Source organism: Taudactylus pleione, unplaced genomic scaffold (genome assembly GCF_031769625.1).
Source record: "Taudactylus pleione unplaced genomic scaffold, aTauple2 ptg000117l, whole genome shotgun sequence".
NCBI lineage: Eukaryota > Metazoa > Chordata > Amphibia > Anura > Myobatrachidae > Taudactylus > Taudactylus pleione.
In genome coordinates, this window is record NW_028284519.1 from 1,516,876 (window position 1) to 1,542,432 (window position 25,557).

Here is a 25,557-nt window from a genome sequence, read left to right on the forward strand (position 1 = left end):
TAGTGTCATACAGTGTATGCAAATTTCACTACACATGTAGGGGCCTATTCATCATCACTTAAATGTCCTGTTACACAAGCGGAAATGCTAGTTTCTGCATATTTTATAAAACAGGCCATTCATCATTAGGGGTCTGATAGGATGATAATAGGATCATTTTTCAGTTAAAACATTGTTTTGAACGAAGAATAATTTTTCAGATAAATGCTTTTGTTTTGATTTTAAGTTTAAAACATAGTATTTGCTTTATGTTTACTGCAATATACAATTATTTAATTCCAGAACATTTAATTGGTACAATAAGAAAAAAGGCTTGGCTATTCAATATATATGCAACATGTAGAGGGGCACTCTCAGTTCCATAGGTGTAGTGCCGGGGTGCCCTCCTTAAAGTAATGCAGCAATCCAATGTCCACATATAACGGGAACAGGTGGCACTCCATGGGCTTAGTAAACAGGGAAAAATTATTTTATTGCCAACGTTTCAAGACCAATAAGGCCTTTGTCATCAGGGTTCTGTATTCTTCTTGGTATTTGTCCCTGAGTTCCGTCCACCCTTCCTTGCCCTATTTATGAGTTTTCACTTTGGAGAGGAACCGGGGCATGTTGTTTGTCACAGTCAGAGTGCCGGACGACCCTTGTTCTATATATATATATATATATATATATATATATATATATATATAGTCAGGTCCATAAATATTGGGACATTGACAGAATTTTCATATTTTGGCCTCTATTCACCACCACAATGATTTTGAAATGAAACAAACAAGATGTGATTTAACTGCAGACTTTCAGATTTAATTTGAGGGTAATTACATCCAAATCAGGTGAACGGTGTAGGAATTACAACAGTTTCTATATGTGCCTCCCACTTTTTAAGGGGCCAAAAGTAATGGGACAAACTAAACAATCCTAAATCTAACTTTCACTTTTTAATACTTTGTTGCAAATCCTTTGCAGGCAATTACAGCCTGAAGTCTGGAACGCATAGACATCACCAGACGCTGTGTTTCATCCCTGGTGATCCTCTGCCAGGCCTCTACTGCAAATGTCTTCAGTTCCTGCTTGTTCTTGGGGCATTTTCCATTCAGTTTTGTCTTCATCAAGTGAAATGCATGCTCAATCGGATTCAGGTCAGGGGATTGACTTGGCCATTGCATAACATTCCACTTTCTAGCCTTAAAAAACTCTTTGGTTGCTTTTGCAGTATGCTTCGGGTCATTGTCCATCTGCACTGTGAAGCGCCGTCTAATGAGTTCTGAAGCATTTGACTGAATATGAGGATATAATATTGCCCGACACACTAAAGAATTCATTCTGCTGCTTTTGTCAGCAGTCACATCATCAATAAATACAAGGGAACCAGTTCCATTGGCAGCCATACATGCCCACGGCATGACACTACCACCACCATGCTTCACTGATGAGGTGGTATGTTTTTGATCATGACCAGTTCCTTTCCTTCTCTTCTCTTCCCATCACTCTGGTACAAGTTGATCTTTGTCTCATCTGTCCATAGGATGTTGTTCCAGAACTGTAATGGCTTTTTTAGACGTTGTTTGGCAAACTCTAATCTGGTCTTCTTGTTTTTGTGGCTCACCAATTGTTTACATCTTGTGGTGAACCTTCTATATTCACTCTTGTGAAGTCTTCTCTTGATTGTTGGCTTTGACACATATACATCTACCTCCTGGAGAGTGTTCTTGATTTGGCCAACTGTTGTGAAGGGGTTTTTCTTCACCAGGGAAATAATTATTTTGTTATCCACCACAGTTGTTTTCCGTGGTCTTCCGGGTCTTTTGGTGTTGCTGTTATATAATAAATAATACAGGTTGAGTCTCCCATATCCTAATATTCCGAAATACGGAATTATTTTGGCATCACTGAGATAATGAAATCTTTGATTTTTGATGGTTCACTGTACACAAACTTTGTTTAAGGCCAAATTATTAAAAATGTTGTATAAAATTACCTTCAGGCTGTGTCTATAAGGTGCATATGAAACATAACTGAATTTCATTTATTTACACAAACTTTGCTTGAGCTACAAAATTATTGAAAATATTGTATAAAATGACATGCAGGCTGTGTGTATAGTGTGTATTATAGCACATAAATGCATTCTGTGTGTATGTTTGGGTCCCATTCCCATTCCCTGGTCCCAAGCATTTTGGATATGAGAGACTCAATGTGCGTATGTATGTGTGTACGTTTATGTATATATGTATGTGTATATATATATATATATATATTAGGGGTGTGCACCGGCCACTTTTCGTGTTTTGTGTTTTGGTTTTGGATCTGGATCTTTCTTCGTGTTTTGGATCTGGATTGGTTTTGCCAAAACCACCCTTCCGTGTTTTGGGTTCTGGGTTTTGTGTTTTGGATCTGTATTTTTTTGAAAAAAAGCATAAAAACAGCTAAAATCACAGAATTTGTAGGTTTTTCTGCTCCTATGCTATTATTAACCTCAATAACCTTAATTTCCACTCATTTCCAGTCTATTCTGAACACCTCACACCTCACAATAGTGTTTTTATGTCCAAAAGGTTGCACCGAGGTAGCTGGATGACTATGCTAAGCGACACGAGTGGGCGGCACAAACACGTGACCCATCTAGGAGTGACACTGCAGTGGCAGGCAGGATGGCAGTTAGAAAAACTAGGCCCCAAACTGTACATAATGCAAAGAAAAAAAGAGGTGCAAGATGGAATTGTCCTTGGGCCCTCCCACCCACCTTTATGTTGTATAAACAGGACATGCACACTTTAACAAATCAATCATTTCAGCGCCAGGGTCTGCCACACAACTGTGGCTGAAATGATTGGTTCGTTTGGGCCCCCACAAAACAAGCTGGCAATTAATGTGTCCCTGCACAAACTGGCTCTACGGAGGCAAGATGTCATCCTCATCCTCCTCATCCACCGATTCCTCACCCTCTTCAGTGTGTACATCCTCATCCTCACAAAGTATTAACTCGTCCCCACTTGAATCCACCACCACAGGTCCCTCTGTACCTTCTGGAGGCTGGTCTCCCTGGAAGAGCTGATAATTCATTTTGATGAACATCATCTTCTCCACATTCTGTGGAAGCAACCTCCTACGCCTTTCGCTGACAAGGTTCCCGGCTGCACTAAACACTCTTTCGGAGTACACACTGGAGGGGGGGCAACTCAGGTAAAATAGAGCCAGTTTGTACAGGGGCCTCCAAATTGCCTCTTTTTCCTGCCAGTACAGGTATGGACTGTCTGACATGCCTACTTGGATGCTGTCACCGATGTAATCCTCCACCATTCTGTCAATGGTGACAGTATCATATGCAGTGACAGTAGACATGTCAGAAATTGTTGCCAGGTCCTTCAGTCCGGACCAGATGTCCAAACTTGGTCCTGCCTGCCCTGCATCACCGCCAGCGGGTTGCTTAGGATACCTAAGTTTTTTCCTGGCAGCCCCAGTTGCGGGAGAAAATGAAGAAGGAGCCGTTGACGTGTCACGTTCCGCTTCAGCTGACAGTGTGTTCACCAGCAGGTCTTTGCACCTCTGCAGGCTTGTGTCGGCCGGAAAGAGAGACACCACATAGGCTTTAAACCTAGGATCGAGCACGGTGGCCAAAATGTAGTGGTCTGATTTCAACAGATTGACCACCCTGGAATCCTGGCAAAGCGAATGAAGGGCTTCATCCACAAGTCCCACATGCCGAGCGGAATCGCTCCGTCTTAGCTCCTCCTTCACTTTCTCCAGCTGCTTCTGCAAAAGCCTGATGAGGGGAATGACCTGACTCAAGCTGGCAGTGTCTGAACTGACTTCACGTGTGGCAAGTTCGAAGGGCTGAAGAACCTTGCACAACACGGAAATCATTCTCCACTGCGCTTGAGTCAGGTGCATACCCCCTCCTTTGCCTATGTCATAGGTGGATGTATAGGCTTGTATGGCCTTTTGCTGCTCCTCCATCCTCTGAAGCATATAGAGGGTTGAGTTCCACCGCGTCACAACCTCTTGCTTCAGGTGATGGCGGGGCAGGTTCAAGAGTGTTTGCTGGCGCTCCAGTCTTCGGCACGCAGTCGCTGAATGGCGAAAGTGGCCAGAAATTTTTCGGGCCACCCAAAGCGTCTCCTGCACGCCCCTGTCGCTTTTCAGAAAATTCTGCACCACCAAGTTTATTGTGTGAGCAAAACATGGGACGTGCTGGAATTTGCCCAGATGTAATGCCCGCACAATATTGGTGGCGTTGTCAGATATCACAAATCCCCAGGAGAGTCTAAGTGGGGTAAGCCACTGGGCGATGATTTCCCTCAGTTTCTCTAAGAGGTTGTCGGCGGTGTGCCTCTTACTGAAACCGGTGATACACAGCGTAGCCTGCCTTGTAACGAGCTGGCGTTTCTGAGATGCTGCTACTGGTGACGCTGCTGCTGTTGCTGCGTAAGGTGATACATCTACCCAGTGGGCTGTCACAGTCATATAGTCCTTAGTCTGCCCTGTTCCACTTGTCCACATGTCCGTGGTTAAGTGGACATTGTGTACAACGGCATTTTTCAGGACACTGAGGACACTTTTTCTGACGTTTCTGTACAGTCTCGGTATCGCCTGCCTAGTGAAGTGGAATCTAGACGGGATTTGGAACCGGGGACACACTACCTCCATCAATTGTCTAAATCCCACTGCACTAATGGCGGATACCGGACGCACGTCTAACACCAACATAGCAGTCAAGGCCTCAGTTATACGTTTTGCTTCAGGATGACTGCTGTCGTACTTCATCCTCCTCGCTAAGGACTGTTGGAGGGTCAATTGTTTAGTAAAAGTAGTGGTGTTCCTACTTCCTCTCTGGGATGATGAACGACTCCCAGCAGCAGCAGCAACAGCAGCAGCGGCAGCAGTAGGCGTAGCAATGCAGGATCCTCCGGAGGAATCCCGGATAGGAGAGTCAGTCATGCCAGTGATATGGCCTGCAGGACTACTTCCGATCCTGACTAAGGAGGAAATTGACGAGGAGGGAGTTGACGGTGTGGTTTGCAGGCGCTTGGATACAACAGGACAACGGGATTTAGGTGTCCCTGGACTGCTTACGGTCTGAGCCAAAGTTTCTGAACTTGACAGTAACTTTTTATGAACGCGCTGCAGGTGCCGTATAAGGGAGGATGTTCCTAGGTGGTTGACGTCCCTACCCCTACTTATTTCACCTTTACATATGGTACATATGGCAAGACAGTTGTTGTCCGGATTTGGATAGAAATATTGCCAGACCAAAGAGGTGGAATGTTTGGTCTTCTGCCCAGGCATGACCGTGATGGGCTTTTTCATCCCACGGACAACAACTGTCTCCCCCGGAGCCTGATTTAAACAAACCACATCACCATCAGAATCCTCCTCGCCAACTTCCTCCTCAGCGCCAGCTACACCAGTATCCTCATCCTGTTGTACTTCAACAGTGACATCTTCAATTTGCATATCAGCAAGTGGACTGTGGGTGCTCCTTTCAGCACTTGCAGGGGGCGTGCAAATGGTGGAAAGAGCCACCTCTTCCCGTCCAGTGCTGGGAAGGTCAGGCATCGCAACCACCACCACACTTGGACTCTCTTTGGGGATTTGTGATATCTTCTTAGAAAGCACAGTTCTTCGCTGTGCTTTTGCCAGCTTAACTCTTTTGATTTTTTTAGTGGGAGGAGGGCTTCCATCGTCATGTGAAGCTGAACCACTAGTCATGAACATACTAGGGATCGACCTTAGCCGTTCCTTGCCACTCCGTGTCGTAAATGGCATATTGGCAAGTTTAAGTTTCTCTTCAGCTGATTTAAATGTCTTTTTCAAGGTCATTTTCCTGAACTTTGCCATTTGGGATTGTATGTGCCCTCTACTATGACATTGGGCATCGGCCTTGGCAGACGACGTTGATGGCATGTTATCGTCTATGTCATGACTAGTGGCAGCAGCTTCAGCACTAGGAGGAAGTGGTTCTTGATCTTTCTCTATTTTATTTTTATCGGAGAAAGTTTGGTCCTCCATTTATGTTATATCGATTTGATATATACGTGCGGCTAAACACAGAAAATAAATTTTTTTTTGGTTCGGACTGGAGTGTACTTTGTGGGTTACAGCACCCTTTAACGGTCAAGCCAGCCGGCCCTTTACTTATGACACAGGCGCACTCTTGGCACTACTTTGTTGATGCACGTGCGGCTACTGCGCACACAATTCACAAACACAGAAAATAATTTTTTTTTGGTTTGGCTTTGGACTGGAGTGTACTTTCGGGGGTTACAGCACCCTTTAACGGTCAAGCCAGCCGGCCCTTTACTTATGACACAGGCGCACGCTTGGCACTACTTTGTTGATGCACGTGCGGCTACTGCGCACACAATTCACAAACACAGAAAATAATTTTTTTTTGGTTTGGACTGGAGTGTACTTTGGGGGTTACAGCACCCTTTAACGGTCAAGCCAGCCGGCCCTTTACTTATGACACAGGCGCACGCTTGGCACTACTTTGTTGATGCACGTGCGGCTACTGCGCACACAATTCACAAACACAGAAAATAATTTTTTTTTTGGTTTGGACTGGAGTGTACTTTCGGGGGTTACAGCACCCTTAACGGTCAAGCCAGCCGGCCCTTTACTTATGACACAGGCGCACGCTTGGCACTACTTTGTTGATGCACGTGCGGCTACTGCGCACACAATTCACAAACACAGAAAATAATTTTTTTTTTGGTTTGGACTGGAGTGTACTTTCGGGGGTTACAGCACCCTTAACGGTCAAGCCAGCCGGCCCTTTACTTATGACACAGGCGCACGCTTGGCACTACTTTGTTGATGCACGTGCGGCTACTGCGCACACAATTCACAAACACAGAAAATAATTTTTTTTTTGGTTTGGACTGGAGTGTACTTTCGGGGGTTACAGCACCCTTAACGGTCAAGCCAGCCGGCCCTTTACTTATGACACAGGCGCACGCTTGGCACTACTTTGTTGATGCACGTGCGGCTACTGCGCACACAATTCACAAACACAGAAAATAATTTTTTTTTTGGTTTGGACTGGAGTGTACTTTCGGGGGTTACAGCACCCTTAACGGTCAAGCCAGCCGGCCCTTTACTTATGACACAGGCGCACGCTTGGCACTACTTTGTTGATGCACGTGCGGCTACTGCGCACACAATTCACAAACACAGAAAATAATTTTTTTTTTGGTTTGGACTGGAGTGTACTTTCGGGGGTTACAGCACCCTTAACGGTCAAGCCAGCCGGCCCTTTACTTATGACACAGGCGCACTCTTGGCACTACTTTGTTGATGCACGTGCGGCTACTGCGCACACAATTCACAAACACAGAAAATAATTTTTTTTTGGTTAGGACTGGAGTGTACTTTCGGGGGTTACAGCACCCTTTAACGGTCAAGCCAGCCGGCCCTTTACTTATGACACAGGCGCACGCTTGGCACTACTTTGTTGATGCACGTGCGGCTACTGCGCACACAATTCACAAACACAGAAAATAATTTTTTTTTTGGTTTGGACTGGAGTGTACTTTCGGGGGTTACAGCACCCTTAACGGTCAAGCCAGCCGGCCCTTTACTTATGACACAGGCGCACGCTTGGCACTACTTTGTTGATGCACGTGCGGCTACTGCGCACACAATTCACAAACACAGAAAATAATTTTTTTTTTGGTTTGGACTGGAGTGTACTTTGGGGGTTACAGCACCCTTTAACGGTCAAGCCAGCCGGCCCTTTACTTATGACACAGGCGCACGCTTGGCACTACTTTGTTGATGCACGTGCGACTACTGCGCACACAATTCACAAACACAGAAAATAATATTTTTTGTGGTTTGGACTGGAGTGTACTTTCGGGGGTTACAGCACCCTTAACGGTCAAGCCAGCCGGCCCTTTACTTATGACACAGGCGCACGCTTGGCACTACTTTGTTGATGCACGTGCGGCTACTGCGCACACAATTCACAAACACAGAAAATAATTTTTTTTTTGGTTTGGACTGGAGTGTACTTTCGGGGGTTACAGCACCCTTAACGGTCAAGCCAGCCGGCCCTTTACTTATGACACAGGCGCACGCTTGGCACTACTTTGTTGATGCACGTGCGGCTACTGCGCACACAATTCACAAACACAGAAAATAATTTTTTTTTTGGTTTGGACTGGAGTGTACTTTGGGGGTTACAGCACCCTTTAACGGTCAAGCCAGCCGGCCCTTTACTTATGACACAGGCGCACGCTTGGCACTACTTTGTTGATGCACGTGCGACTACTGCGCACACAATTCACAAACACAGAAAATAATATTTTTTTTGGTTTGGACTGGAGTGTACTTTCGGGGGTTACAGCACCCTTAACGGTCAAGCCAGCCGGCCCTTTACTTATGACACAGGCGCACGCTTGGCACTACTTTGTTGATGCACGTGCGGCTACTGCGCACACAATTCACAAACACAGAAAATAATTTTTTTTTTGGTTTGGACTGGAGTGTACTTTCGGGGGTTACAGCACCCTTAACGGTCAAGCCAGCCGGCCCTTTACTTATGACACAGGCGCACGCTTGGCACTACTTTGTTGATGCACGTGCGGCTACTGCGCACACAATTCACAAACACAGAAAATAATTTTTTTTTGGTTTGGACTGGAGTGTACTTTCGGGGGTTACAGCACCCTTAACGGTCAAGCCAGCCGGCCCTTTACTTATGACACAGGCGCACGCTTGGCACTACTTTGTTGATGCACGTGCGGCTACTGCGCACACAATTCACAAACACAGAAAATATATTATTTTTTTAGCACTTGGGGGGAGCACCCCTGATGGACAGAGCACCCCCTGGACAACACTACAGCACTCCTTTAGGACTGGGACACTGCACAGGACTTTGGAGTGGACACAGCCCCTATGGAGAACTGACTGCACAACACAGTCCAGCCAGCCCCTATGGACTTTGAAGTAGTGGACACAGCCCCTATTAACAACAGCAGCACAGCACAACACAGCCAGCCCCTATGGACTTTGAAGTAGTGGACAACAGCAGCACTACACTACACTACACTACACAGCCCTAACTCCCACCCTCCCTCTTCACTGTCCACAGCCGAGTGAGAAAATGGCGCCGACGTGTGTACCTTATATAGGATCCAAAACCCGCGAGACTCGGAAGGCGGGAAGATGACGTTTTGCCTCGATTTCAGATCCGAGTCAGGCGGGAAAAGTCGAGCCTGACTCGGATCGGACTCGGATCGGGGGGGCTCGGGGGGGTTCGGATTTCAGAAATCCGAACCCGCTCACCCCTAATATATATATATATATATATATATATATATATATATGTATGTATTGTACCTTCCTTAACTCTTAGCCTGATTAACAGTGCCTTGGAAAAGTATTCACATCCCTTAGCTTTTTACCTTTTTTTGCTACATTACAACCTGTAATTAATTTTTTTATTTTTATCTGAATTTTTTTGTGATGGATCCGCAGAAAATAGTCTAATTTGGTGAAGTGAAATGAGAAAAATATATTAAAAAATAATTTTTATAAATAAAATTCTGAAAATTGGCATGTGCATATGTAATCACCCCCTTTGCTATGAAGCCCTCAAAAGTTCTGGTGCAACCAATTATCTTCTGAAGTCACATAATTAGTGAAATTAAGTCCACCTGTGTGAAATCTAAGTGTAACATGATCTGTCAGTCACATGGCCTTTTCTGAAAGGCCCCAGAGGCTGCAACACCACTAAGTAAGAGGCATCACACCATGAAGACCAAGGAGGTCTCCAAACAATTCAGGGACAAAGTTGTTGAGAGGTACAATTCTGGGTTGGGTTATAAAAAAAAATATCCAAATATTTGATGATCCCCTAGAGCACTATCAAATCCATCATCATTAAATGGAAAGAACATGGTACCTGCCAAGAGAGGGCCACCCACCAAAACTAATAGACCGGGCAAGGAGGGCATTAAACAGAGAGGCAGCACAGAGACCAAAGGTAACCCTGAAGGAGCTGCAGAGTTCCACAGCAGAGACTGGTGTATCTGTGCATGTGACCACAATAAGCCGTACACTCCATAGAGCTGGGCTGAAATTGAAGAGTGGCCAGAAAAAAGCCATTACTTAGTGATAAAAATAAGAAGACACGATTTAAGTTTGCCAAAAGGTATGTGGGCGACTCCCCAAATGTATGGAGAAAGGTGCTCTGGTCAGATGATACTAAAATTTAACTGTTCGGCCACCAAGGAAAACGCTATATCTGGCGCAAACCCAACGCATCCCATCACCCCAAGAACACCATCCCCACAGTGAAACATGGTGGTGGCAGCATCATGCTGTGGGGATGTTTTATAGCAGCAGGGACTGGGAAACTGATTTGAGTCGAGGGAAAGATGGATGGTGCTAAATACAGGGATATTCTTAAGCAAAACTTGTTTCAGTCTGCCTGTGATTTGAGACTGGGACAGAGGTTCACCTTCCAGCAGGACAATGACCCGAAGCATACTGCTAAAGCAACACTCGAGTGGTTTAAGGGGAAACACTTAAATGTGTTGGAATGGCCTAGTCAAAGCCCAGATCTCAATCCAGTTGAGAATCTGTGGTCAGACTTGAAGATTGCTGTCCACAAGCGGAAACCATCCAACATGAAGGAGCTGGAGCAGTTTTGCCTTGACTAATGGGCAAATACCCCAGGGGCAAGATGTGGCAAGCTCATAGAGACTTATCCAAAGCGACTTGCAGCTGTAATTGCAGCAAAAGGTGGCTCGACAAAGTACTGACTTTAGGGGGGTGAATAGTTATGCATGCTGAAGTTATCTGTTATGTTGTCCTAAATGTTGTTTGATTCACAATATAAAAAAAAAACACTACTTCACAGTTGTAGGCATGGTCTGTGAATGAAATGATGCACACCTTCAAACAATCCATTTTTGAGGTTGTCAGGCAACAAAACATGAAAAATGCGAAGGGGTGTGAATCCTTTTGCAAGGCACTGTATCACGGATCGCAACAGGATACGCAGATCGGCCGATGGTGCGTACTGCGCATGCATATGCTTCACAGTGCTAGTGATACAGCATATTTTTGCAGCAGAACTGCGTGTGTAATCGCAGCTGCGATCGCAATAGCGATCCATAGTGAATCAGGCCCTCTAACAACTGCAGAGGCCATTATTAGCCTTGCATCAAAAGGAAATATGATTTGTTTTCATCTATTGAGTCAAATTCTGCAAATATATATATATATATAATGCATAGGTGGAAAAGGAATCAAAGATAAAATGGAACTTAAAGTAATGAAATGTATTTTCATAGTCTCACATCAGTGGCTCCATGAATGAAAGTACAGATGTGTCCATGTACACCTATCCTCAAATTGGACTATTTGGAGCCACACGGACTTTGCGACTTAGCCGCGCCAAGCTTCCTGCTAGAGACTTATTCACTAAAATATGCATCTTATTCACATCACTAATGTGACAAGAGAGTACAATGAATGTGTACACTGAATACTGGCGCTGGCATCTCATGTAGGCTCTGTGTGTGACTCAGTCGTTAATCTAGGTAAAAAGGCAAAAGACAGAGGACCTCATTCAGAGTCGGTCGTATGCCTAACGACCGCAAAACTGAAAAAGGAAGCGATCGCACGGCCTGTGATCTTTTAACCCGATACCATAAATACAACAGTGCTGCCACCCAAAAAGGAACAAAAATAAAAACCATGCACTAGTTCTCCATTCCACGTTCCGCATGATTGATCAGTCCCAAGATATATTAATATATAACAGGGAAGTTGTCAGTGTACTTTCCTTCCAATATATCTGTGATCAGTTTATTGGAGGATAACATTCTTCACTTAATTAGACCCTTCTTTAAAACTCTCCCACTTATGCCCCAACACAGACATAAGTATAATCAGTGTCACCAACACTATTGACTAAAACTATCAGCACACTTTTATATAGTAATGGGAATCTAGAGTCCTTGGCCCTCATTCAGAGCCACTCGCAAACAGCAGTACGCTCGTTGCGTTCCGATGTTGAATAACCGCGCATGCGTCGGTGTAACACTGCGCATGTGCGTACGGCAGATTGCGAGTTTTTTTGGTCTCGTTCGTCAAATAGCGTACAGGAAGTGACATGTCAAATGTGATTGACAGAACAGGGCGTTTTTGGGTGTTGACGGGGGTGGAGATGGAAAAACGCAGGCGTGGCGAGGCGTTTTTGGGGCGTACATACATTAGCAAATGCGAGCGTAAAATGTGTTCGGACCGACTCATACGTCACTGGATGATCCTCTTTCCCTTCAAAATGCTCGCACAGCTTAGGGTCTGGATTACTCGACCACATTGGCGATGGCCTTCTCCTCCGTCCCAGGACTCCACGATGTTGTTGCGATTAATCGCGGGAGGGCTGAAAAGCAATTAGTGTTGGATTGAAAACCGGCTTGGTATGTGTTTTGAAATCAGTTTTTTGGGATAGCACAAAACCGTACGCAGGTGGAACTCAGAGCTGCTAATGTCAGGATGACACAATCAATTTGCGTACATTTGTGGGGGTTTATTTTGCCCTCAATTTGGTGGTTAGGGCCTATTGTAACAATAATGTCATCATGTTTTAATTTTCGCACCATTTTATTTTTGCCTCTTGAATTTGCCTCGTTATGTGATTTTTTAAACGTTCCTTAAAGAGCCCATTTCTTTTTTTTTAATTTTTCTTGTTTTTTGCCAGTTTTTGCCTTTTGGTCCAGGATTAAATGTAACCCATTTGTACAATAATTCCACAATCCAATGTCAGATTTTTTGTTTCAATTTATTGCTCAAACAAAAAAATAAAAAATTAAAATATTGGGGACATCTTTTTTTGCCAAAGATATGTCCCAAAATCAAATCAAACAAATTGGCCCAACATAACTGTTGACATAAACATACATCCAAAATTTAAAAACATTTCACAAGAAAGGAGAGGGAAGTTTTCACCAGAAAGGAATATGAGCCAAGCACAGAAGGATTGTGGGAAAAGTCACCATTGCTGTCACCGTTTTTTCACCCGTTTGGATGGGGGAGGGAGGGCGCCAGACCGGGTCCGGGATGTCATCGGGCTGGCTTGTCCAGAGGCAGATGTTGTGGCCTCTGGACTAGGCACAGGGCTAGGCACATTTGGAGGATTGGCTGATGTTGTGCCAGAGGTGGAGGATCCTGATGTTCCGGCAGGAAGGGAGGTCGGCTCCACCATGTGCTGGCGAACGAGCTGCTCCAGGGCATTGGCGATGCGGATGTTGGTCCTGGTATTTTCCGCCAGGGCCTGACCAATGGTCACGTTGGCCGCAGCATTTTGCTCCAGGGCCTCAGCCACCCGTACCAGACTGGCGTCCATCCTCTGCAGAATCTCCGTATGGAAATCCGATTTGAAATTGAGTTCTGTGAGGAGGGACACTGCCTGCGAGGGGGATTGCCCTGGACTGGCTTCTGCAGGGTCCTCAGCCGGATGTACTGGTTCCTCCCCTGCAGAGCCAGCAGAAATTCGGCGGCCAAGGCTCCCCTCTGGAGCAGACTCATCCGCCTGTGTCTCTGTTAGGAAAAAAGAGAAAAGCCTCACATTAGAATCTACATATTGGCACAATAACATTTCAGAGTTGATGACATCAAAAGATTTACCTGGGACAACATGAGGAGCCGCAAAGTCTGGCATGTCCGTATCCATGTTGGACACGCCAAACACCTCCACAGGCTGCACACACCCCTGTGCCAGCTCTTCTAAATCCGTCAACTCCAATGACACAGGGGTGGGACCCCCACCTGTCCCCCTTGCATGCCTAGCCCTGTCCGCGAGTTTTTGCTTTAGGCGATATTTGAAGTCGCCCCATCTGTGGGAAAAAATGGAAGCCATTATCCTTTTGTTTAAAATGGTGTTTGTTTTTAGGGGGGGCAAGTGTTTACTTACCGCCGTTTGACATCCCGGGCTAGACGGACATAATCACCCACCCTATTGACAGCAACGGCTACCTCTTCCCACATTCTCCCCTTCTGGCTTAGACTCATATTCCTGTCTGCCTGTGGCAGGATGTCCACACACTTCTGTATCAAAACCTCCATCTCCTTTCTTGTGAAATGTGGCTGCCTTTTTTTTTTGGCAGCTTTGGCCGGAATACTGGGCCCAGCAGCCTCTTCCATGTCATCCTCCTCACCTATTTGTGTAAATATTCAGATTTCACAAAATCACAACTTGCCCAATCTTATGTTTCAAATTAATCATTGATACAAAATGCATGAAAGACTTACCACCTGACTCTTGGGCATTGTTTCCCTGGTCTGTCGCCATGTCTGAGGTCCAAACAAGAAATACACCAGAATTTTAATGTGTTTTCGTGACGTATTTATACATGCGTCCTTATTTTGCGGCCGCATCATTGATTGTGCGTTCCTATGATCCCTCCTTAATTTGTGCGGGAAACGAAACACTATTTATGGCTTGGTGTGTCTCGAGTCGAGGTGGCGTTTTTGGATTGTTGGAGGTTACCTTGGCTGGAGTGTATTGTTTGCGTATAAAGGAGTTGGCGGTTGGAGATTATTTTGTTTTGTAGATTTGCGTTTTTATTTTCCGTTCTCTTTTTTGCTTTTTATTTTTTGGACCTCGTTTCTTGATTTGGTAAGTTTTGTGAAGTCTAACTTTTGATCAATTGTTGTTTCATTGTGTTTCTTCGTTTTTTTTAATTTTGGATCCCTAATTTCCTCTATTTTAGCTTTTGATTAATTTCGGACCCAAAGACCTTTTGATTTGGACTCTTATATATTTGCTCTTGGTAAGTCCATTTTTTATCTTGTATTTGCGAACTAATTAGCGCATTTTTACTACTTACTATTGTGACTTGTATTTGCGAACTAATTAGCGCATTTTTACTACTTACTATTGTGACTTGTATTTGCGAACTAATTAGCGCATTTTTACTACTTACTATTGTGACTTGTATTTGCGAACTAATTAGCGCTTTTTAAAATGCTTATTAATCATTTTTATATTTTTGAGGTTGCCCTTTCGCTTTTTGTGCAAACATTTCAACCCATTTTGATGTACTGTGTGCAATGTCGTTTTGCACTTTTGCCATATGTGTGTTTCGCATATTTTAAGTTTGGTCTAGCACAAAATTTAGAAACAAAAATGCACAGAGTGAAATTTGTAAAATAATTTTTGTGATTAATTTCAGTTTGGACGTATCATGACAATACCCCGGCATGTAAGCAGCAATGGATGGTATCATCAAGCTAAGTTGTTTTGAATTTTCTTTTGGGGTGGGTCCAAAGCCTTACATTCCAATTTTGCCATTTCAGGTTGATCTAGGGCGGATTGTTCTGGCCATGCTCCCGGAAGCCGACCAACCTCAATCTCGTCCCAGGCATAGGCATCGTAGGCGTGCAAGGCCCCAGATATTTCGAACACGTGTCACCCTTTTTGGAATGCCCGATGATGAGGTTTTAAGACGCTACCGTCTTCCTCCCAAAATCATCATAGACACTCTCTCATTAATAGAGAGTGATCTTGAGCAAATTGACAGTCCTACAGCAATACCATCACTTATGCAATTTATGGCGGTGTTACATTTCTGTGCCTCAGGATCGTTTCAAACAACGGTGGGAATAGTGGCGGGCATCTCACAATCCTCCTTTTCCCGGATCCTGAGGGCAGTGATGGAGGCACTTTTCAAGCACCTCCATCATTTTATTCAAATGCCTTTGGATATGGGTGCCCTTAGTGTGGCCAAGGCCAATTTTTACCAAATAGCTGGCTTCCCACACATCATAGGGGTTGTGGATGGTACTCACATACTGGAGGCCATATTTCGAAACAGGAAACACTATCACTCCCTGAATGTAATGGTGGTATGTGATGCCTCCCTCCAGATCCTGTCCCTGAATGCAAAATTACCAGGAAGTGCACATGACTCCTTCGTCATCCGGCAATCAGGGATATGGCACAAATTAAACAACCTACAAGCTGGTGATGCGTGGCTTCTGGGTAAGTGGAGACCTTTAGTTCATAACAATGTTAAGCTTGATACACAGTGATCCTGATGTTGTCTATTCTTTTTCACAGGAGACAGTGGATACCCTTGCATGCCCTGGCTGCTCACTCCTTACTTGGCTCCCACACCAGGTCCACAAAGTGAGTTTAATACCGCACTTACAGCCACCAGGCAAGTGGTGGAGCGCTGTATCGGCCTTTTAAAAGGCCGATTCAGATGCCTCCACCGCTCTGGTGGCGAGCTCATGTATTTGCCGGATATGGTTTCGAAAATTGTGGTCCTGTGTGGGATATTTCACAACATCGCCATAAGGAGTGGTGTTCCAATGCAGCCAGAGGGTGCCTTACCTGAAGATGGCCCCCCCGAGGTTGGTCGGAGGTCAGTATGTGGGGGGGCCATACGCGATGATGTGGTGGCCCGATATTTTAGGTAATTATTGATCAAACAACAGTGTGTATACCCAATGTGTTCCGTTTTTTTAACGTTCATCTTTTTTTATATTAATTCTTGCACCATCTTCTGTTTGTTTGCATAATCTTTGGCACTCCCACGATGACTACTTCCTGCTACCCTTCCAAAACCTTTCTGTGGAAACTTCGGGAATATATTCTGACACCAATATTGCAACGCCATATTTTTGAAATCATGTGGGCATGGACCTTCGTCAACCAGTTCTTGATTTGTTGTGTGTTTGTTTAGTTTTTTTGGTATGTGGAGTTTTTCTGATTATCACTGTGTGTTTTGTTTGTGAGTGACCACTTTGGATTTTGATTTCTGTTGTGAATAAATATTTGGAGAGTGTAATTTGTTTCCTTTTTGGGCACGTTAGAAGCAAGTGTAAACAAACTCCCAAACGTTAATTTTACCTAAGGGGTAACCCAGTAATGAAGCAAGTGGAGCTAAAATGTAATATGTTTTCGGGGTACTAACCAACACAACAAGGAATCGTGTTGGGCTGGAGGGGAAGTAGGCCAGAAATATCGGCCACAGGGTCTGGGGAGGAGGGGGGAATAGAGGAATTGGGGGTTGGAGAGAGGGGCCGGGACCGGCGTCTTGTGTGGAGATGCCGCCGTAGTGTTTGCTGTGCCCCTAAAAAATGACTAAAAAATTGTTGTTAGTTTCAACAGGAAACCAAGAAAAAATAAAAAATAGGACAGACATAAAAACATGCACATGCAGATATGACTACAATGACTCAATAGGACAGACATGAAAACATGCACATGCAGATATGACTACAATGACTCAATAGGACAGACATGAAAACATGCACATGCAGATATGACTACAATGACTCAATAGGACAGACATGAAAACATGCACATGCAGATATGACTACAATGACTCAATAGGACAGACATGAAAACATGCACATGCAGATATTACTACAATGACTCAATAGGACAGACATGAAAACATGCACATGCAGATATGACTACAATGACTCAATAGGACAGACATGAAAACATGCACATGCAGATATGACTACAATGACTCAATAGGACAGACATGAAAACATGCACATGCAGATATGACTACAATGACTCAATAGGACAGACATGAAAACATGCACATGCAGATATTACTACAATGACTCAATAGGACAGACATGAAAACATGCACATGCAGATATGACTACAATGACTCAATAGGACAGACATGAAAACATGCACACGCAGTTAGGGCCCACAAGAAAAACTTGAAAACCACAGTCCAGAACACTTACTTTCCGCAATCTGCATGCGAAAGCATGCCAGCAAGCGGGGCGTCCGCCGGTGCAGGTCCGACCACCTGCGCTCCAGCTGGCCAATATGTCGGCGTGAGCCGAAGGAGCGCAGGCGTCGACGTACCTCCGCATATGCGGAACGCTTGCGCCTATTGGAGATGGGTGGAGGCTGACTGGTGATCCTCCTGTCCATCACCTCCGTCAGCACCAGCAGTTCGCGCCTGGTGAATGCGGCGGATCTCATGATGGCAATGGTGTTTTTTTGACAAAATATTTTTAATAAAGCACCCAAAAAAAATTTGATTGGCTAATGTATTTGGGAAATTAACAGGACCAATTCTATTGGTTAGTGTATGAGTCATGTGTTCGACAGGGCCAGAAATCTCTTGAGAGTTATGATAGGCTTGATGTAGTGACATGCGTAAGCTAATTTAAATAAAGAAATGAACCACAGAAAAATTGTGGGGAGACAAACAAATAGAACAATTGTTTAATTGGGGCTAACATGTCTTTGGAACAATAAAAGCGAAGGTTTCAGCCGTACGTATTCTGCGAGCAAATACAAACACGGACAAGATTAAAGTTTATTGCATTGTGTTGAAAAAAAAAGAAAAATTAAGCTAATTGATATATTGATTGGCATGATACGATTGAGGGAGGTAGGCCGAAAAAACGAGCAGGTAATCGGAATCTGACAGTCCCACTTCCGGTTTGTACTTGTGCGTGCGTTCCCTTCAAGCCATTTCGGGGATGTACGCTCGCTATTTGGCACGCTCGTTAGTCAGAGGAGGGGTCGCCTGAGTTTGGGGCGGATTTTTAGCTGCGTAGGAAAAAACGAGCGAGTGCTTGAATTTAAATATTTTTTTAAGTACGGCGAACGTGCGTACCACCACTTGCGAGTGGGTCTGAATCAGGGCCCTTGTTTGTATGACCTTGTGGATCAGAAATTGATATCAGTAAATGTTAAGGGATTACATTTGCACAATAAGAGAGCCCTAAAGACATACTATATATTTCGCATACATTTTGCAGCAAGAAATTCCTGCAGTTTTATGGCCAACTGTATCACCAACACAATGCAATTCTTTTGTTTTTCACATACTCCTTATAAGGAATCCACTAGATAATGAGGGTGGGGGACTGTCACATGTTTACCATAGCTACCTTACCGGGCCACTGTGGGACAAAACTTATGGTTAAGGAAAGTGTTTTCGTTATAATTTAGTGCCGTAAACAAAGTCGTGACTCCTCTCCAAATCTAGCAATAGTCTTCTGTACCTTTTTATAAATCAAATAAATGCCTTCGCTAGAATGAATGAGGACTTATCAATATTCTTAGCTATATTTACCCTTTGATGTTTGGAGATATTACTTTAAGCCTTTGTTCTAGCTTCTTTCACTCGTGTTTACCTCTTCCACGCAAGAGTACTCACTGGTGGTTTTAAAATTAAAATCACCTGCCTAATATTGTGTTTGTCCCTCTCGTGCCGCCAAAACAGATATTACATGTTGAGGCATGGACTCCACCAGACCTCTGAAGGTGTCCTGTAGTATCTAGCACCAAGACGTTTGCAGCAGATCCTTTAAGTCCTCTAAGCTATGAGGTGGCGACTCCATGGCTCAGACTTGTTCGCTCCACAGATACTCAGTCAGATTGAGATCTGGGGAATTTGTCAGCCCAGTCAACACCTTAAACTCTTCAAGTTCCTCAAACCATTCCAGAACAATATTTGCAGTGTGGCAGGATGAATTAACCTGCTGAAAAAGGCAACTGCTATCTTTGAATACTGTTGCCATCTAGGGGTGTACTTAGTCTGAAATAATGTTTAGGTAGGTGGTACATGTCAAAGTAACAACCTCATGAGTGCCAGGACCCAAGAGTGCCCAGCAGACAATTGCCCAGAGCATTACAATGCCATCCTGGTGCCATTTCTTCCCCAGGTAAATGACACACATGCACCCAACTGTCCAGATAATATAAAAGAAAATGTGATTCATCAGACCAGTCCACCTTCCTACATTGCTGCATGGTCAAGTTCTGACGCTCATGTGCCCATTTCAGGCACTTTTGGCAGTGGACAGAGGTTAGCATGGGCATTCTAACCGGTCTGCAAGTGGTGATGCACTGTGTTTTCTGCCACCTTTTTATAACCAGCATTAACTTTTTCAACAGTTTGTGCTATTTTACCCCTTCTGTGGGATAGGACCAGACAGGCTAGCATTTGCTCCCTGTGTGCATCAATGAGACTTGGGCACCCTTGCTGGTTCACCAGTTGTCCTTCCTTGGACCACTTTTGGTAGGTACTAACCTGCATATCGGGACACACCACAAGACCTGCTGTTTTGGAGATGCTCTGACCCAGTTGTCTAGCCATCACAATTTGGCCCTTGTCAAAGTTGCTCAGATCCATATGCTTGCCCATTTTTTCTGCTTCTGACACAACAACTTCAAGAACTGAGAGTTCACTTGCTGCCTAATATATCCAATCCTTTCACAGGTGCCATTGTAATGAGATAATCAATGTTATTACTGTAATTTCACCTGTCGGTGGTTTTAATGTCATAGCTGATGAGTATACCTCCTCTTAGTTGATCAATCATATCAGCAAGTTAAAGAAAGAAACACTTGCCTCAGCTTTATCATGCCATGTTACAGATCGCATGGTTAAACACATGCAGATTACTCCACAATGTCCTTAGACATTACCTACTAATACCCCTAATAGCCAATAAATACCCAACCCTAGCACCCACAGCACCTGTAATTTTTATGCAAACTTTTTTGGGGTCTTGAATTATTTCCACTATGCAACTATACAGTGTTGACTTTCAATGTCACAGTTTGTGACCTAAATATTTATTATTTTTCACACGGATATGTGCTTTTACAATATAAATCTAAATACTGCTTTCAGTATAGTTAAAAAAGTGAGAGAGAGCGTTTTGCACATGTAAAGCACTGTAAAACCCTACCAAAACAAAATGAACACTATTATTATGACCTTCATTTCAAGTTGCAGTTACCAAAAGTACCACATGGTGTCACCTGCAACCGTTATTCCAAAGCTGTCGTATAGAATTATCTAAAAAGCAGGCTTTGTGGAAAAAGTGAGGAGCGTTACCCACTGCTGGGGCCTCCACAAACTGTCAGGTGCACTTTTTATTAAAATATTTTTATTATTTTTATTCATGAACTGCACAAAGTAATTATTAATTTACAATAAGCAATAACATTACAATCAACCAAAGTCTTATAATATAACGAATGTCAGATTTATTAAATATCTACCTATGTCATAAACATACCTACTGTCACGTTCGGGCTATGGTGGAAAGGAATATGAGGCGAGGGGCCTGGATATATGCCTTCCTCATCCACAAGTACCAGATGTTGGCTAGACCTGACCAAAGGCGTAGAATCTAACTTACTGGGAGGTGTTCACCAGTGACCCCTCCAAGCGGGATTTGGGCTTAAGCTGCAGTTTGTGTCCCACGGGAGTGCGCAATAGTCTGTACACACTAGACGATGTGTAAGTTATGTTGGCCCGATCCGCCTTATCGGACGACATATCGTCTAGTGTCTACCCAGCACTAAACTCTCTGGTTATGCTGGTGTGGGTCCTCCTTTTGCTTCCTGCTTGCCAATCCATATGTTAAACCTAAAAAAAAGTATGGGAAAGCTGCTCTGTAAAAAGCACAAGTGATATGCCAATAAACTGTCATACATGGAAAGTCTTCAATGCTCTATGAGGTTTTTTTAACCTATGGATTTTCAAGTAGGAAGCAAGAAAGTGTTATAAGAAAGTGTCTTTAATATGTTGATTGTGTTTTTTTTTAATGCATTTTGTTTTACATAATGAAGTACAGATCCCAAAAGGCCTGGATGCCAGGGCATGCTGGTGTTTGTTGTTCTACAGGTGCCAACATGCTCTGGACGCCATGGATATGCTGACATTTAGTACAACAAGCGCAAGTGTTCCCCAGCAGTTTAAGGCTACCAGGGCTTTGCTGGGGATGTAGTCAGGAAGACGACGGTCTAAATCCCGACCGCCGGCTTCCCGACTGCCTAATCCCGGCAAAGTACTAAAGACAGGCATCGAAAACTCAACGCCTGTCATTAGACCTACACCAGAAGACCGACGCCCGGCATACCGAACGAAGGTAAGCCGGGCACGGACAGCCGCGTGGGGGGGGTTAGGTTTTAGGGCTCCCGGGGGGAATTAAGGTTAGGCACCCCCCGGGAGGGGTGGGTTAGGTGTAGGCTAGGGGAAGGGGGGTTAGGCACCCCCGGGGGGAGGTTAGGGTTAGGCACCCCCCAGGAGACTTAGATTTAGGCTGCGGAGAAGGGGGGGTTAGGGTTAGGCACTTGGCGGGGGGGGAGGTTAGGGTAGGGAATTAGGTTAGCGATACTTACCTTATTTAGCATTCAAGAGCTTCACCTCTGCCGGGCTTCAGCTGTCGGGATTTGAACCACCATAACTACTACACCCCTTTGCTGGGGACTGTTGTTTATCGGGCACAAAATGCATACTTCTATTGGTACAACACTTATTACTCCACACCTACCAAGCAGGGGTGCGGACTAAACTGGCATATATATTACTGTCTGGACTTCAACATAGGGTCAAGTACTTACTTGCCCTACAGTGACATTTCCCTCCCCTCTGCATCTCAGAGTGAAGAGTTATAATAGGCTTTTTTTGCACATACTGTACCAAAAAGCGCATTTTACACTTCTACATTGGACTTGCCCCATAGTGTTCAAATCTCTTTATACTTGTATGCAATTTGACATAGCACTGAATTGGAAAATATTGTCCTCATTACAATTTCTGAAATGTTTATTACAGTTATTGTAATGCCAGTGTGATTCTTACATAAGCTAAATGTTATGAGCTAGAACAGGATATTTTATAAATTGGTCTGCTGACATCAGATATTACTCACATTACACCCAAGTAATAACTATTCTTTCTGGCTCACATAATATATCTACATTTATGTAGTAAAATCAATATATTCTTAAAGATCCAGCATATTACAAACATGAGCTCTTTTCACCCCCATTTATTGGAGTGGAGTAGTGATTTCCTGCTGTATTCTGCAACTAGATAATTGTCCTTCTAGCCTAATAGATAAACCACATACTGTATGTGGAATTGCAGGTAAATGTATCATAGAACCTCAGTATTTTACTTATATGAGAACCTTCCTGCCAATTTCCAAATCAGCACATGTTTCTGACACAAAAACAATGGGATGAGGGAAGGTGGGTGAAAAAGTCATAAAAAGGGAAAGCACTAAATCATATTATCTTTCTTCTGAAAAATGTAGCATGCTATCAGCAGTTCTAGACAGTGCAGTAATCATTGTTTGATGAAATGTCAAAATTATAAACTTGTAAAACCAAAATCTCGGCGAACTGAAATCCTTATGTACAACTGTTTAGCACATCTGAAGTAATTGATGATATCACATAACGTGGAGACAGCTGCAATTGTATTGCAATAATATATCTTATCTTGTTTCTTATAGAACAAAGATGGCACCATAGATTTCAGAGAGTATGTAATTGGCATAGCTATCCTTTGCCACCCTGCCAATTCTGAGGAGACCATTCAAATGGCATTTAAAGTAAGTATTATATTTTGTGTCAAATATTAAAAAACAATCTTAGGGGTATATTTACTAAAGTGAGAGTTTTTAGAAATGGAGATGTTGCCCATTGCAACCAATCAGATTCTACTTAATATTTAACTAGCACCTTTTAGAAGACCATAGCTAGAATCTGATTGGTTGCTATGGGCAACATCTCCACTTCTAAAAACTCTCACTTTAGTAAATATACCCTAGTCCCTTAAACGGTAAATGCACACTTTTTGAATGCAGTTTAACTGTAATTTATTTTTATCATATAGTGCAGATAAACTTGTCATTATAAGTTATTCTTCTTTTCTAATATATTTTCATATTTGGGATATTAAAAAAAAAATCAAAAAAAAAATCATGGAACAATGAACTCCGGTTATAATGAAAATGTAAAATGGTTGATAGTGTGTACCCGGCTTAAGCCGATCGTCCACATTGGGCAGTGTGTACCCTATGTCGCTGACGAATCTTGCTCCCGCGCGTCATCAGCGGCACCGCAAGTTGGACCTGCATGCATGCCAAATGCAGCATGGCCCCCGCTGTTGCGCCATCGTTCCCAGCATCGCTGCTGGAACCCGCCGCACAAAACTTCGGCTGGGCACACATCGTGTGTACCCAGCATCACATTATATTTGCAGAAGGAATTCCCTTGTTATATTCAGAAAGAATATCCATACAATATGTTTACACAGATATGGAATCTCTTAATTAATTTTAATAATTGTATTTGTATAGCTCTGTTCTGGCAATAGGACTCAAAGCACTCTACATTTGCAAAATTAAATCACATAATACAAAATAAACATTAAAGGTTATTGGAAACGAGAGCGAAGCATTGGTATTATAAAAGTAATGTACACAACTGAAATATTGTCATGAACAGGCAAGTGTTAACTTGCTAGTACCAGCGCTACATCTATCTCCCTTGATATTCAGATGTATGTGTGAGTTTTGTGTATAGTGCAGTGGTTCCCAAACTTTTTAGAATCACAGCACCCTATCAGCAATGTTTTCACGGCACCCCTAAGCCAATAGTTTTTTTATGAGATTCAGAAAAAGATGTAGTAAAGTAGTAAAGCTAAGTAAATTGTACTGACCTGTCATACTTAGGGTCAGCTATGTGGTGGTGGACAGGTTAGCGCTTCTGTTTGTCCACATATTTGCATTACATTGACCATAAAAAATTAGATTTGATGCTAGACAACCAACCTGAGGCACCCCTGCAAGTGTCCCGAGGCACCTCAGGGTGCCGCGGCGCACAGTTTGAGAACCACTGGTATAGTGTATTAGGTGAAGAATGGGTCTGATATGGTTATAAGGATGTAGATATTCTACTTGAAATCTGCAGATTTGGCAATCTGATTGATAACCAAATTCAGATGAAACATATCAAACAAAGTGACACTAGAGAGTATATTAACTAAATTGCAGGTTTATAGAAATGGAGGTGTTGCCCATAGCAACCAATCAGATTCTAGCTATTATCTTCTAGAAGGTGCTAGATAAATGATAAGTAGAATCTGATTGGTTGCTATGGGCAACACCTCCACTTCTAGAAACCCACACTTTAGTAAATATACCCCTAGGTGTCAATACATACAAGTATATAATGTTTTTGACCATGGTGTTAAATCCCCCACTCCAACTGAATGCTGTCCAGGTACATTGATTAGTACAGTTCATATAGTCTGTATAGGATGTAGCAATAGAGACTACATGTGGCTAATGTGCACTGGTGGATGGTGATTGGTGTGGTAGCCCGACCTCACTACTGACAGAAGTGAGCAACTGTCACAACACAAAAACTTGTGTCTATATTTGAAGGGGGCCTCCCAGATTGTTGCAAGTCAGCAAGTTCCAGAGAGTAGGAGCTGCAGAAGCTACAAGCTTGGGCTCCATATGACATACAGGAGATTCTAGGTAATGTTAAGGGGGGTATCCACTAGACGATTAAGTTGAATGATAACGATCGTTCAATCGTTTGCATATCATTTGCATATCGTTTGGAAAAGTGTCTAAAACGACCAGCGATGCGCGTGCCCTCTGGTCGTTTAGACATTTATCATCTTTCAAACATGCTGGTCAACCTGACGATATCGTCAGGTTCAGCATGTTTCCAGATGATTGATGACCCTGCACTGAACGTCTGCTTGTTCAGTGCAGGCTCATCAT

General features: G+C 43.5%; 1 protein-coding gene across 5 annotated transcripts in view; it reads left to right on the forward strand.

Moving 5' to 3' along the window:
- Nucleotides 1-25,557, forward strand: part of LPCAT2 (lysophosphatidylcholine acyltransferase 2) — a 167,482-nt gene that overhangs the window by 124,973 nt on the left and 16,952 nt on the right. For all 5 annotated transcript variants that reach the window (XM_088471843.1, XM_088471848.1, XM_088471849.1 and 2 more), the window contains one exon: nucleotides 23,272-23,370. In XM_088471843.1, the coding sequence (XP_088327969.1) occupies nucleotides 23,272-23,370 (99 nt within the window). The remainder of the gene's footprint in view (nucleotides 1-23,271; nucleotides 23,371-25,557) is intronic.